Here is a 14,349-nt window from a genome sequence, read left to right on the forward strand (position 1 = left end):
TAAGGCATTCAATCAGCAAAACTGTCAACTACGCCACCCGTCCTGCGGCGTTGAGAAACATTCTTGCTTCGCTCGCACTGCAATGTATTGGTTAACTGCGACATGTCCATATGTGTATGTACATTCAGGTCCATAGATGTCGGTCCACTGACTCTGCTCGCGTCGTCATCGCGATCAATGCGACGGCACCGAGTCAGTCTACAGATAAGCCGATGAAGTAATGGGGCGAGCGGCCGACCCGACACAGGCGGCTTACCTGCAGGCGTCGATGGCGAGGAACATCTGTATGTAGCTGAGGTCGAACACGTGGCTGGGGTGGTAGAGCACTAGCAGGTGGGAGACGGAGAAGAGGAAGAGCAGCGCGCGGGCGGCCGAGTAGCGCAGCTCCGACCAGCACGTGAGGAATCCCTGCAGGGATGGCATGAAACGTGAGAAATCCCTGCAGGGATGGCATGAAACGTGAGGAATCCCTGCAGGGATGGCATGAAACGGCCGCCCGTCACCGGTCACCTACACACTCACTCTCAGGTCAGAAACACACACTCCCACGTCACCCACACGCTCACGATCTCAGGTTAGTCACACACCAATACTCCCAGGTCACCCACACACTCACTCTCAGGTCAGAAACACACACTCCCACGTCACCCACACGCTCACACTCTCAGGTTAGTCACACACCAATACTCCCAGGTCACCCACACACTCACTCTCAGGTCAGAAACACACACTCCCACGTCACCCACACGCTCACACTCTCAGGTTAGTCACACACCAATACTCCCAGGTCACCCACACACTCACACTCAGGTCACCCACACACTCACACTTTTAGGTCACCCACACACTCACTCTCAGGTCACTCACACACTCACAATCCAAGGTCACCCACACACTCACACTCTCAGGTCACCCACACACTCACACTTTTAGGTCACCCACACACTCACTCTCAGGTCACTCACACACTCACAATCCAAGGTCACCCACACACACTCTCAGGTCGCCCAAGCGCTTACACCCCCAGGTCACTCACACCCACACATTTGCAAACCCCTCACAGACAGCGAAGGCAGGTTCGTGTTCTGCGTATGAATATAGCTGGGTGAGCCCTCACACATGCTCACTGAAAATAGCGGGCTGCGTGTAATTACAGTGTCGGTGTACTGGATCATGGGCTGGTGCAAACAAACGCCTTTGACAGTCCTTCGGCGACGCAGACTCACGTGGATCGTGCAACGACGATACTCATTATGCCATGTCATGTCATGGTGTAATGAGTATCGCCATTCAGGGTCACACAAATACCCTACACATGCATGCAGTTCTGAATTTCGCAGTGCGACACAAGCTGCATTAGACAGGTGACCCAACTTGGCGGAAATATATGTCGCAGGGGCTCGCTGACTTACATTTTCATCAATTTTGTTCTTCAAGTCCCGGCAGATCCTGCACAGAACCGACGTATCCAGCGTGGAGCGCAGGTGGAGATAGACCACGTTCTCTTGGGCGCAGAAGAAGCCCTCAACGCGTGTCTGTGGACGAAGGTCCGGATGAGTTCGGGACACCAATATCAGGGAGTCCCAGACCCGAACGAGGCAGCTCAGCTGTGGGATCCCCTGGGCGGATTCCCTGGGCGGGAGACCTCGGCCGAACTCGATAGCAGCAACGCGGCTCCGTCCTAGAGCGTTACCACCCGAGAGCAACACAGTCGGTGGCGTGCCCATCTTGGCTAAACAGCACTGAGCAGAGCCACCCAGGAGGAGGCGAGACACGACACCACAGCGCGAAGTGGGTAGGTGGTCTGTAAGGCTGACCTCCAGACGGGGACCGCACGGCTAGGACAGCTCACCTGCTCCTGGCCCAAGTCCAGCTCCGGCTGGGGACCGGGGACAGTTCACCTGGTCCTCGCCCAGGACCAGCTCCGGCTGGGGACCGGGGACAGCTCAGCTGCTCCTCGCCCAGGTCCAGCTCCGGCTGGGGACCGGAGACAGCTCACCTGCTCCTCGCACAGATCCAGCTCCGGCCAGGGACCGGGGACAGCTCACCTGCTCCTCGCCTACGCCCAGCTCCGGCTGGGGACTGGGGACATCTCACCTGCTCCTCGCCCAGGTCCAGCTCCGGCTGGGGACTGGGGGCAGCTCACCTGCTCCTCGCCTAGGTCTAGCTCCGGCTGGGGACCGAACACCGAGTGGCTCAGCAGGTTACGGAAGGCGTGCCCCTTGCCGCCGCCGGCCAGGTCGGTACTCTTCCCGATGAGCGCCACCACCACCACCTTATCCGCCGGCCACCTGGAGCACAGCATGGAATGCAGTTGTGCATGTGCATGCTTTGGTGGTGTTTCTGACCATCCAGAATGATGAGTGGAAAATGAAGTCAGCACAAAACCACACTGTCAGCACAGGACCATGCTATCAGCAGGAGACCATGCTGTCAGCACAGGACCATGATGTCAGCATAAAACCATACTCTCAGCACAGGACCATGCTATCAGCACAAGCCCATGCCGTCAGCACAGGACCACGCTGTCAGCATAGGACCATGCTATCAGCACAAGGCCATGTCATCAGCACAGGACCATGCTGTCAGCACAGGGCCATACTGTCAGCACAGGACCATGCTGTCAGCACAGGATCATGCTATCAGCACAGGATCATGCTGTCAGCACAGGACCCTGCTATCAGCACAGGATTCTGCTGTCAGCACATGGCCCTGCTGTCAGCACAGGATCATGGTGCCAGCACAGGACCCTGCTATCAGCACAGGATCCTGCTGTCAGCACAGGACCATGCCGTCAGTATAGGCTGATGCTGTTAGCTCTGGATCCCGCTGTCAGCACAGGACTATGCTGTCAGTGCAGGACCATGGTGCTAGCACAGAACCCTGCTATCAGCACATGACCCTGCTGTCAGCACATGACACTGCTGACAGCATAGGACCATGATGCCAGCACAAGACCATCCACTGGTGTTACCAACAGCCGACAACATTGGTATTTGCCTAGCTACGCTGGAGTGAGCAGGACAATGTCATGCAGCAGTAATCCTATTGACAAAATTATTCATGGCATTACCCTGTATCAGAAAAAGGATGGGCAAGGTTGAATAATCAAAGTTGTCTCAACTGGCAATGGTAAACATGCATGGCATTGATACAAATCAATATATTGATCAACAAACATAGGAGTACAACATATAAAATTTACCAAATAGCAGGGCATGATATAAATGCAAATATCAAACCAAATTTGTTTGGTCAATAAAGAACAACATTACTTCAATAACATGGCATTGACATACAACCACCGACTGTAACTTCCACACGACAAATCAGCTACCGGCTTTCTCTTATCAGCCTTTGAGATAGTCATCGCTGTGAAATTTGCTACTCTTAGCTGAGTTGCTACACGGTATGATGACCCCTTTTCAAGTTGTTCTTACAATGTAGGAGGCGTGGTGTACTGGCGCAAAGTACCGATGGTGCATTCTGATAATTTTGAGGTAGGGAAATGATAATGAAGATACAAACTCACCCGGCGTTCCTTTCCGCGCGCGTCGCGGTCGGGTGGACCTACGGTGGTGGCAGGTATTGCACTTTACGTATTGGGAGATATGAAAATAGGTGAGCATGATTAGCGCATGATGCCGAAATTACAAGACACCGGAGCTTGCAAAAGCTGTTTTGCCCAACAACATAACTAAGCGATGACTGGTATGACAGATCTGGTTTCTTTTCACGCATTATGATTGCTTAGTTCAGGCGGTACACACCAAATAAACCAGACATAGCAACATGAAAACTGAACAGTGCAGTAACCACCGCGTACTGTCTCGGTTCCGTCGCGCGGGTCACGGTAATCTGCGCTCCTGGCGCCAACCAAACGCTTCTCTGCTGAGCTAGTCAAAACACGTCGGCAGGGCAGCACCGGCTACGCAGGCGGACACCTCGGTGGTCAGCTTTCCCGACCTCTCCATGGCCTGGGCGCGGTACAGCACATCAGCCTTCAGCGGTGAATAGACCAGCTGCTTCTGCTGATCGCTGCCCAGTTGCTTCAAGAAGGACGGCTGCGAATCAATTTCCCCGGCGACGTGCCGCACGGCCACCAGATACAAGTCCCTATTGGTGTCGCGGATGGTTTCAGGGACCTCGAAGCGACCGGATCGGCAGCTGGCTGGGTCTCTTTTTGGCGACCTGGTCAGGTCGACGGCCTCGGCCTTGCCCTGCTTGCCATCGTCGCCGACTATCACCATCACGATGCTCTCCGGTTGGGTCATCTGCACATTCCTCGCGATGACGTTTTGGGCGGCGGTGAGGACGAGCGCACACAGATACTTGTGCTGCCGCCGTAACTGCTTCGCCAGGTACGTGGAGTGCGCATAATGTCCCACATATGCTTGTTCGAGATCACCGCAGGCACCTATACACACGCCGCCCGCCACATGCCGGGCTACTGCGGCGAACTCAGGTCGGGTCAGATTTGAGGTGCACAAGCACAGAAGATCGCTCTGCACGGTGAACCATAAGGCGGGGTTTAACATCTGATGTAACTCTCACAGCACTTACGTCTTCAGAGGTCACGCTCCTCGCTCACTTGTCAAGTAGCCATGTGCGCAAACTGAAGCAACTCTCCATGTCAGCTAGCAGCTGAATGAAGGTGCCACAAGGGGCTCCTCAAGTTCTAAAGGGGGACCAAATTTGACCTCTGGTGACCATGGAAATTCTGTGCCAACTAATTCATAAGCAGAATTGCAGGACCACTACACATGTTATACTGCAGTGCAAAGACACAGCTTACAAATTTTCCATCTTGTGAATACCATGTGGCATGATATAAAGATGAATTTCTCCTAGGGTGCATAAATATGAGATCATGGTCATTGGCAGATATGTCTGAATCCCCAATGATCCAAGGATCCCAATAACATGGAGCTCTATGGGACCCTGGATCCCAGTTTTATTTTCCATGTTTTATTTTCAAGGCCAGACCAGGAATACACTGGTCAGTAGCAATGCATCAGCCCCTCATCAGCAACATTGAGAAAATGGTAAGCTAATGCAGGGCACTATGTGCTTTTATGTGAATTTAGGGTAAGTTGGGCGTTTTCCCTTCTCAGTCCTGCTCCATCCATCTGACTTCCTTTGAAACCCTACGCCCCTGGGTAACTGGTGTCATCTTGGAATTTACTATGGACATTGCATATCTTGAAAGAGTGGACTTGTTCAGACATTGTTTACACCATTGGTGGATTTTGCACAAGGTCACGGAAATCTAACCACTGTGCTCCAGCATGAAAACAAGCAGACATGTGACTTCTCAACCCACTCTAATTGGAAAATATCTTAACTACTTACCTTCCATCTTCTTTGGAAGGAAGCAAAAATTGGAAACTACTTGACTTCATTGCTGCTTGATCAGTCCATCGATCTGTAAAATGCACTAATTAAAACACAAGTCAACCAAGCTAGAACACACTAATTTGGGAATCATGCATCGCAAAAATCGAAACAAGATTACCGTATTCAACACGTAAAACAATGAATCATCTATTTCCGGGATGCACATTAGCGCATACATAAATCTATCCCACACAGAGACCTCATCCTACCACTTTAAAAAACTGTGATTACCGCGTGCACGCACGGGCTTCTCAGCGCTCGACACAACGCGTCAGAACGCGGTTCTTCCTAGCATTATCAGTGACGGGATCGGTCGGTGCGCTAATGCGCTCAGGCGTTGAGAATCAGTGCTACCTGGTTTGTAGCTTGTTTACTTTTGGTCTGGTCGTTGACGCGCAAGTATTGTCACAGACCGATACTACCTACATAGTAACAGGTAGCTAAATTAAAGACGGGCTGACATCTGTGGTCTTGTTTCCGCAAGACCATCGTCCACAAGCTTTGCCTTCATTCTGGGAACACTTTTGGTCGGTTAAGTACACTGGCAATAAGAAGAAAACGCTTTTTCCGTTGGTATAGATGTTCTAATGTGCGTTACTACATGTGGGTGGCCGGCCCGCGGCATATAAACCGACATCGCGGTCAAAACATTGTAATCGGGCCCGGAGAGTGCAGCCATGTGCATTTGACAGCTCTATTGAATGGCTATCACCTGACATTGGAACATGCCTGTCAGCCGAAACCATCCTTGCATTTGGTTGGCCCATGACCGCGACATCACCCAATGCTGGCCGCATGGCTGCCAAGGAAATTTGAAAAGTGGCGGCGGTCAAACAAAAAGTATTGTGATCTTGCGCGACTGATACAAACATGTGCACGTGATAGCACTGCGGGAGTACTATTGGCTGGCAATGCACATCATTATCGCTCGTCGGTAGATAACTGCGTTGCTTGCTATGATTCCCTGACGGCGAATAGCTAAACGCTCCGACATGCCTTTAGCGTGATAGCCAGTATGTGGCGGCCCGAGGAAAAAACAACACTATAATCGTGTTCAGAAAGCGTGCCGTGTGCTGCTGCCAATCCTGCCAGAAAGCTAACAGCATTGCCGTAAGGCTATGACCTGGCAAGGTAACATGCTTGTCGGCCGAGGGCAGCCATTTTGTTTGGTTGACCCGCTGTAAGCGGATCACCCCCAGCGTGTGCCTCGGCCGCACGGCGATTTGCTGAGTTCGGCGATAAACAGATGCAGTTAACGTCGTGCGCAGCGGGTGCGACCGTGTGCACCTAAGAACACCGTGGGAGCAGTATGGATTGGAAATCTCGGTCGTGGGCGTGTTATGCGCATTGTATTCATGTAACCCCTGAAGATGAATTTCGAAATAAAGCCGGCCTGAACGTAGCTTGGTGGTCAAAATTCCCCACCTCGGTAAGAATACCCCTGACTGTGGGCGGTGAGCGTGGCCGTGTGAATGTTATAGCATCCCTCTAAAGCTGTCAGTTCGCGCTGGAATGTGGTTACAGGCTGGCGGCATCCACTGTACTGGATTGGCCTCATGACATCGCAGCGCCCGATGCTATCAGGCCGGCTGCAGCGGGAATTGGCAAAGATACGGATGTCAGATGAAATATATGTTGCCTTCTGCTGCGGGCGCGACCGTGGAACATGATATCCCCGGTGGCACCCGTAGCGGAGGCCAGTGGACGCCTTATTTTTGGAAATCCCCATTTCAGCGGGCCTGGCAGCATTGTAAAATATAATGGACATAAATTGGCTCTCAGTTAAGGTTGAGCGGGCTTTGCAAGTTTCAGTCACAAACCACGGTTTGTGCTTCATAATATAGGAATTTGAGCATAAATACTAGTTATTAGAGAAAAAGGATTTGTCGCCGAATAATTGAAAAATAGCGGCACATGCGAGCATGTAAATAGAAGTACCCACCTTACACTTACGGATAAGTATGCAGGAACACGACGAGAAAGGGCTAAACTGCGAGCACATCACGACATTTGGTTTGGAATCCCACGGTGACACCCCTAGCCAGAGGTCGTGTATCCGGATTTGGTATGGGTGCAAATATTTTGCGAAGAACCCCCAAACCGATACGCCCCTATATTTCAGCATAAATGCGCAGCCAGAGCCCCAGAAAAGGACGGAAACACGATTGACAAAGGGCCACCTGATAGTTGAAGCTCCCACCCCCAACCAAAAATCACCAAATATGGCCCGTTTGTTAATGAGGGCATGCTTTCATAATTTCATTTTTACCTTCTGCCGCTGGATTAGGAGCCAGAAGCTGCGGCGATATCAATTCTGCTCGAATTTTATAGTCAATCAACTGAAAAATAATGCGTTAAATGACTGCATAAAACAAATCACCGGCGCTGGTTGTTTTACAACGGTTCAGTGCACCTTTCTCTAAACCAAGAGAACTCAGGGGCTTTGTCAGAACCTTATCCAGGCTGCGCAGCGATATCAAGGACCTTCGCGAATGTAGATCGAAATGGGTTAACAATTTGTATGAACATGGCCAAGCCATGCTTGTCTCGAAATGTTCAACATTTAGTCAGTATTGAGAAGTGATACAAATTAAATAATGTGGTTTTGAGCACGCGGGCTCAAAAAGCACAAAAGCACTAAAGCAGCCCGTGAAACCCTCGAAGCCAGGTATTGCAGTCTCCATACGCAGCCAGCGCCGCCCCTGGGGCTAACACTAAGTCGTGGTCAACGGCAGACTAAAAAGTGACACATTTGACAGAAGGGCCTTTGAATGCTTGAGGACGTAAAACCGTGCGTCTAGAGGGCAGCCGGGCTTGTATTTTGCCTGTGCGATTTTTAGATTGATGAATTGAACGGGTTAGCCTTCACAGCACCACGAAGTGGCGCTGGAATCTGGTGGTAGGGCTGTAGGAGTAACGACAGAACCTCTATTTTTGTGTTGCTGTAAGTTGTGTTGTTGTTTTGTTGTCATCTGTCCAGAGGACAACGCTAAAATTGCAAAAAAGATACGCCTGGCCTAACCTTTGAGGATACTAATTAGTTTTTTAAGATATTCGGAAGTGTCATTCCACGACGGTCGGTACCGCGCGCACGGCACCCGCCGCCTGGTGTTACAGTGGCCAACGTCGTTCGATTACACGGAAGCTGCATCCCAGGCTATCGCTGTCCTTGCTTCCGAGATTACGGGATCGCAGGCTCAAACCTTTTGACAATTTTTTTTCCACTAGTCAATTCCGCAAAAGAATGAACGTTCTCAGTCAAACATGGGATGGGCTTGCTCGTTTTTCCGACCCATTCTTTTCAACTCTAATGAGATCCATTATTTATTTCCAGGAATAGGTCCTCTTTGAGAAGAGCACTAGGGGGCACATCACTCTTTCCGGTCAAGGGCTGAAGGGCCATTTCGTCCGCCGCGGGGTGTCTTCAGGCAGCCAACCAGGTGATTTGGGGCGGCATTCCGTGGCCGATCCGGAAGCCCTTAGAGGGATACGTCATATCACACTGGTCCCCTCCCTGACGTGGGAGGCCTTCTGACCCACGCAGACCGCAATTGACCCCGGATCCACGCAGAAACCCCCATTGACGCAATAACATTCCTGGCGGCCGCGCCGGGTCCAAAATTGGCACATAGACCCCAGTTTGGATTAACGGGCACATGCTGGATTTGGGTTGGAGCGACTACCGCTCGCTACAGGGCTCACCGACTGGTACAGGACCCTTCCTCTGTCTCAATGTGAACAGTCATCATCAGCTGTCATGCTTCCCTTCACTGTCGAAGGACCCTAACCAACGCAAGGGGCCTCTTTCATTCGGGGTCCCGCCCCCGTCCCTATTGAGCACATCTTTCTTTGACCGACTCGAGGCTCCTTGTTGGCACAGAATCCTTTATTCCGTACTCTGGACCTCTGAACGATACAGGAGCCTGGCAATGGTGCCTGGGCCCCGACCAATGTAAATCGCGGGTGCGGCCATGTCCCTGCTTTGGAAATGGGCCCTCAGAACTCAGACCGACACGGAGCCGACTGTTCGGTGTTGGTGATCTCTGGCCTAAGCAGAGGAGTCCTCGATGTCATGTTGATGATGATTCAATTCAATTCAACTAATGTGAACAATCATCATGACCTGCCGTGTTTCCCTGCATTGTCAGAGAACCTGACCAACGCAAGAGGCCTTTGTCATTCGGGATCCCGTTTCCGCCCCTACGGATGGGGGTCCTTAATGCGACCTACACCCAGTCCTTTGGGCCGTTTAGCTTTCAAATCAAGTCCTTGATTTTTGGTCTCAAAAGGCCCTTCGGCCCTTTTCGGGCCCCTCAAACACAGCTCCTGGCCGATTCGAGCCACTTGCCGCCACACGACCCCTGTTAGGCGCTGTGGCCCCTGACCGACACAGGAGCCACTGATTGTGTCATGGATCCAGAACATTGCAAATCGCGGGCCCCGGCCTCGTTCCTGCTGGAGAAATGGCTCTCGAGGGCTCAGACGGACATGGAGCCGACTGTTTGGCTCCGTGTCGAGGCCCTATATAATAGGGATAGAGAGTCCTAACAAGAGGGACCTTATAGAAACCGTCTGACTGACATATCAGGTCATGACACTACGGGTGGACGGTCGGGTCTGAGCCCCATTGGGACTTTACTCTTTGGTCTCGAGGAGCCCTCAGGCCCTTCTTCGGACCTCCTCAAACAAGGCATGTCACCGACTAGGGGCCACTAGCCGAGTTATGTCCCCCGTTATGCACCGTGGGTCCTTGACTGACAAAGGGCCCCAACCAATGTAAATCGTGGCCCCCGGTCTTGCCCCTGCTTGGAAAATGGGCCCCCAGGGTTCAGATTGACTGGAGGCTAGCTGTTTTGTGCTCGTGGTCTCCAGCCGAGTTAGACACCCACATTGTCTCAGGGGTCTTCAAACGGTATAAGAGTACGTCTGACTGATATTTCAGGTAGCGACCCTACGGGCCGCGATTCTTTATGTGACCTACAGCCAGTCCTTCAGGCCCTTATGCCCTCCAACCGGGCATTAAATAGTCTGCTCCGTTGGACAACCCGAGCCCTTCTTCGGACATCATCGAACACTGCCCTTGGTCGCCTCGAGGCCCCTTGCGAATACAGGGCCCTCTGTTAGGCGCTGTGGGCCCCTGACAGATGCAGGGGCACCGACCAGAACAAATCACTCGCCCGGCTTCGTAACTGATGGGGAAGTGAGCCCTTAGGCCGATTCTGATACGGAGCGGACTGTGCAGCACTGGTGATGCCTGACCGACATATAGATCTATATCGACTCAAGGCGTCCCCGATCGGTGCAAAGGGCCCTCTGACTGTCATTTGTGGGTCCGTATCCGCAGACCGGGGCCCCTGAATAAGGCTCCGACCAGCCCCTCGTGCTCTTAGACCCTCCAATCCAGCCCTTGATCGTCGGACCTGATAGGTCCTCCAGGTTTTTTGGTTCTCCTCGAACACTGCCTCTGGCCAACTTGGGGCTCCTTGCTAGCACAGGGCGCAATGGCGCAGTGGGCCCTTACAAATGTGAATCGCCGGCTCCGGCTTTGTTCCTGTGCGTTTTGTTCCCCTTTGTTCCCAAGAATTACCGTGGCCCCAGACCTGCACTCATGTTGGTCAGGTGCCCGATAAGCCGAGCTGGAATCATCTGTCAGTTGCTGAACCTCCTGTGTCGGTGAGCGATCCTTTGGCGTCAATGAGGCTCCCTGCGTCGATCCGGGATCAACTGCTCCGGTCTGAGGGCCTTCCGCGTCAGGGACGGGACCGATGCATGATGCATCTCTCTGCGGCCTTCCTGATCGACCAGGGGGCCCTGGCTGCGATGTCTCCAGAAAAGTAGCCGGTAATTATCCCAGGGGGGGGGGGGGGCAGGTTGGAATTGAAATCTCGTTCATCCACTGACCGGAAACGACAACGGGGGCCCCTCAGTGTTCTACTTACGGGGCTCCCTACCGCGAAAGGTAAGGGATTCCTTAGTGTTCAATGCACTGGAGCCCTCAACGAACGCATTCGTCGGCATGATTATGTAAGTGAGGAAAGCTGGGAGCCTGGAAATAAAATGGGCCAAATCTGGAGGTTTTTCCGGGTGTCTTTCAACCGGGAGCCCGTTATCAATGTGTATGGCGCCCCTACCCCTTCTCACCAATCCTTTGACCTCTCCCCTGGTAAAAGATGGAGCTTGTGCGACTTGAGATGGGCTCTTCTCGGGCATAAACGTTTAGATGGGTCCTTTTTGGAACTGAGATGCCCACTTTCTCAGTCTAAAATGTGTCATTTCATGACGTAAAAAAGGCCCTGCTTGAGTCTACGATGGGCCATTTCCAGATCTGAAAGGACCTTTTCTGTGCTCACGATGGGCCCTACCCAAACCTGAGACGAATCCCTTCTGAGTTTACGATGGGCTTGTCCTGATAAGAGACGGGCCTGTTAAGTCTACAATGGGCACTTTTCGGACTGCAAAAGGGTCTCTTCCGTGCCTGAAACTGTTATGGGGATTTCTTGCCTTAAAATCGGTCCTTTCCGGACCTGAGATGGGGTCTCTGCGATTACTTTGGTGACATACAATAGACGAATCTCTTCCACAAATCTACCAGGGGCCTCATTTGGGACACCTGAAATATGGGAAAAAGTTTTGGATCTTACCTGATACATGGAGACAGTTTTCACCACGAATACACCGCCACTGGCTTTCTGAGTCTACGATGGGTGCACTCCAGACCAGAGATATGGACCCATCCCAGGCCCAAAAAGTGGGATAGGCATTTTTCCGAGCCCAATGTTCTCCGTTTTGCAGTGTATACTGGGCTCCTACCTGACCTTAAGACGAGCCGTTTCTGAATTTATAATGGACTCTCTCCAGACTTGAGAGGATCCTCTCTGAGTCTACGGTGGACCCTTTTCCCGACCTGAAATGGGCCCTTTTCGAGCTTACGATGAGCTCTTTTCAGACCACCAAGAGCGCTTACCGTGTTTGGAAGTGGCAAGAGTGTTTTCCCGTCTTGAAATGGGCCGTTTCCAACCTAAGATGAGTCCCTCGCGGACACTGAATGATTCTCTTCTGAATTAGTGGGTTTTCTACGCTTGCTTTGGTAACGTAGTGAACAAGTACTACCGCATGCCGGAGGGCTCCTTCAGGGCCATCTGAAATTATGAGGGGGGTGGAGCAAAGGCGCTTTCGTCCCCGCCTCAAAAGATGAGCAGTTGCTCCTCTCGGGAGATTGAAGTAATGCAAGTGAGTGCCAGGGTGGCAGCTTTGTACGGCTAGTTTGACAGCACTTCTACGCCATACAGACGTTCAATGACATAATAGGAACAGAATATTGAGAAGCATATTTACTAAATGAAAAAACTATGTTGCCTGGAGCAGTCCTTTCCATTAAAAAGTATAACAAGTAGTGTGATACATGAGGTGTTTCGAATATTAGGTGCTATAATACATTAGTGGTTGCGAGCATTGGGGCGTTGCGATAATCCCCGACATCGCATGCACATGGTCGCACCCACCGCGCAGAAGTGTGAACGTACTGGCAGATCAGCCTTCTTCCAGCTCTACAAGCAGCGCTTATGAAATGCAGCTCTACACTACTGTTTACCGACTTCTGCAGTAGCACTACGGCTGTACTCTTTTCGTGCGACTCTAAGTTTTTTGCTTTCTCTCCCGGCCGTCGTATGCCTTCCCATCGCGCCACACGCCGTTCGTTGACACGCGCCCGGGTGGCCGGCTAGATATCCTCGCTTGGGCGGGGGGTGGGGATCAACTTGACCCCACTGAGATCTCGGGAACTAAGAAGGCTAAGGCACCAAATTTAGAGTGTCTTGAGCTGTACGTGAACCCACTTAGGCCACGGTTTGAGCATCCTAGGGCAAAACCTTCAGGTCACATTAGGTCAAACAGGGGTCAAATTCCAAGTGGTCTCTTGAGTGCCCCCAGAACCTGATAGCGGTTGCTAAGCAAATGTCACATGATCATTTAAGGTCAGTGACCTTGATTTGACCTTTTGAAGGTCAAGGTGACCAAAATCTACAAGACTGCTCTGAGTTTTGCATTTGAATAAGCGACAAAAAGTACCCTAGACCGTGTTTCTAAAAATAAAATGTTGACCTTGGTCATTTTAGGTCAATGACCTATTTTGACCTCTGAAAATTCCATCGATAATGTATAATATGCGGTTCCTGGTATCAATAAATTCTAAATGAGCACCGGAAACTATCCCGTGCAGCAACTCCTAGAGTACAAAACAGGTTGGTTTTGAGCTCGGTGTGACCGTCGTACCTGACCTTAGGTCAATTGTAATATGCTCATTCAACTGTTGTGTTGCCTAAGAAAGCATATCAGAGATGTATGGCTTTGTCTAACATTCCGTTGTTGGAACAGATTGAAGGATTCCCTAGAAATTGCCTTCTCTGAAACTACGGCCTGACTTTGACCTGCCATAGGTCAGCGACCTTACAAGTCGCATCAAAATTTGTGGTGCCGAACGATCCGCTATTTAATGGTCTACAGTTATGAAAAATTTGGCGCGGCTGCTCCACGCCGTTCGGAAACCATTCTGGAAAAACCTTCGGGGGTCAATTTGACCCCCACCCGTGCGCATGTTAATACCCCATTGAGGGGTTGCATCAAGACAAAATTTTTATTCCGGCTGATAACCGATTTACACTGTTGGCAGATAGTGCCCCAATAGTGAGTTCGTGTCACTTCCGCAACCGCTGCGAACAACTCCAAGTATTTTAAGTGTTCTGATGTAAATTTGTAAATTGCTACTGCGGCTGGCCCACCAGGAATGCATGATGCGCTGTCCGGAGGTTAACCACGTAGCATGGATGCTCTCTTCGGATAAGTGTACTGCAGTGCCTGCTGACGCCTATGCAGTATCGTGTGCATGTGGTAGCTCCGCTAGTGGCAGAGCTGCCACATGCACATGGTCGCACCCTTCACGAGCAATTATAAATA

At 51.4% G+C, this 14,349-nt stretch overlaps 1 protein-coding gene across 1 annotated transcript in view; it reads right to left on the minus strand.

Moving 5' to 3' along the window:
• LOC119102765 (protein SMG8) overlaps positions 1–5,714 on the minus strand; it is a 38,162-nt gene extending 32,448 nt beyond the window's left edge. Inside the window, exons 1-5 of the mRNA XM_037226220.1 lie at positions 5,629–5,714; positions 5,353–5,425; positions 2,147–2,291; positions 1,413–1,535; positions 257–408 (exon numbers count right to left, since the gene is read on the minus strand). Of these exons, the coding sequence (XP_037082115.1) occupies positions 257–408; positions 1,413–1,535; positions 2,147–2,291; positions 5,353–5,402 (470 nt within the window). The 5' untranslated portion in view covers positions 5,403–5,425; positions 5,629–5,714. The remainder of the gene's footprint in view (positions 1–256; positions 409–1,412; positions 1,536–2,146; positions 2,292–5,352; positions 5,426–5,628) is intronic.
• Positions 5,715–14,349: the final 8,635 nt, after the last annotated feature.

Source organism: Pollicipes pollicipes, unplaced genomic scaffold, assembly GCF_011947565.3.
Source record: "Pollicipes pollicipes isolate AB1234 unplaced genomic scaffold, Ppol_2.1 Scaffold_5724;HRSCAF=6776_pilon_pilon_pilon, whole genome shotgun sequence".
NCBI lineage: Eukaryota > Metazoa > Arthropoda > Thecostraca > Pollicipedomorpha > Pollicipedidae > Pollicipes > Pollicipes pollicipes.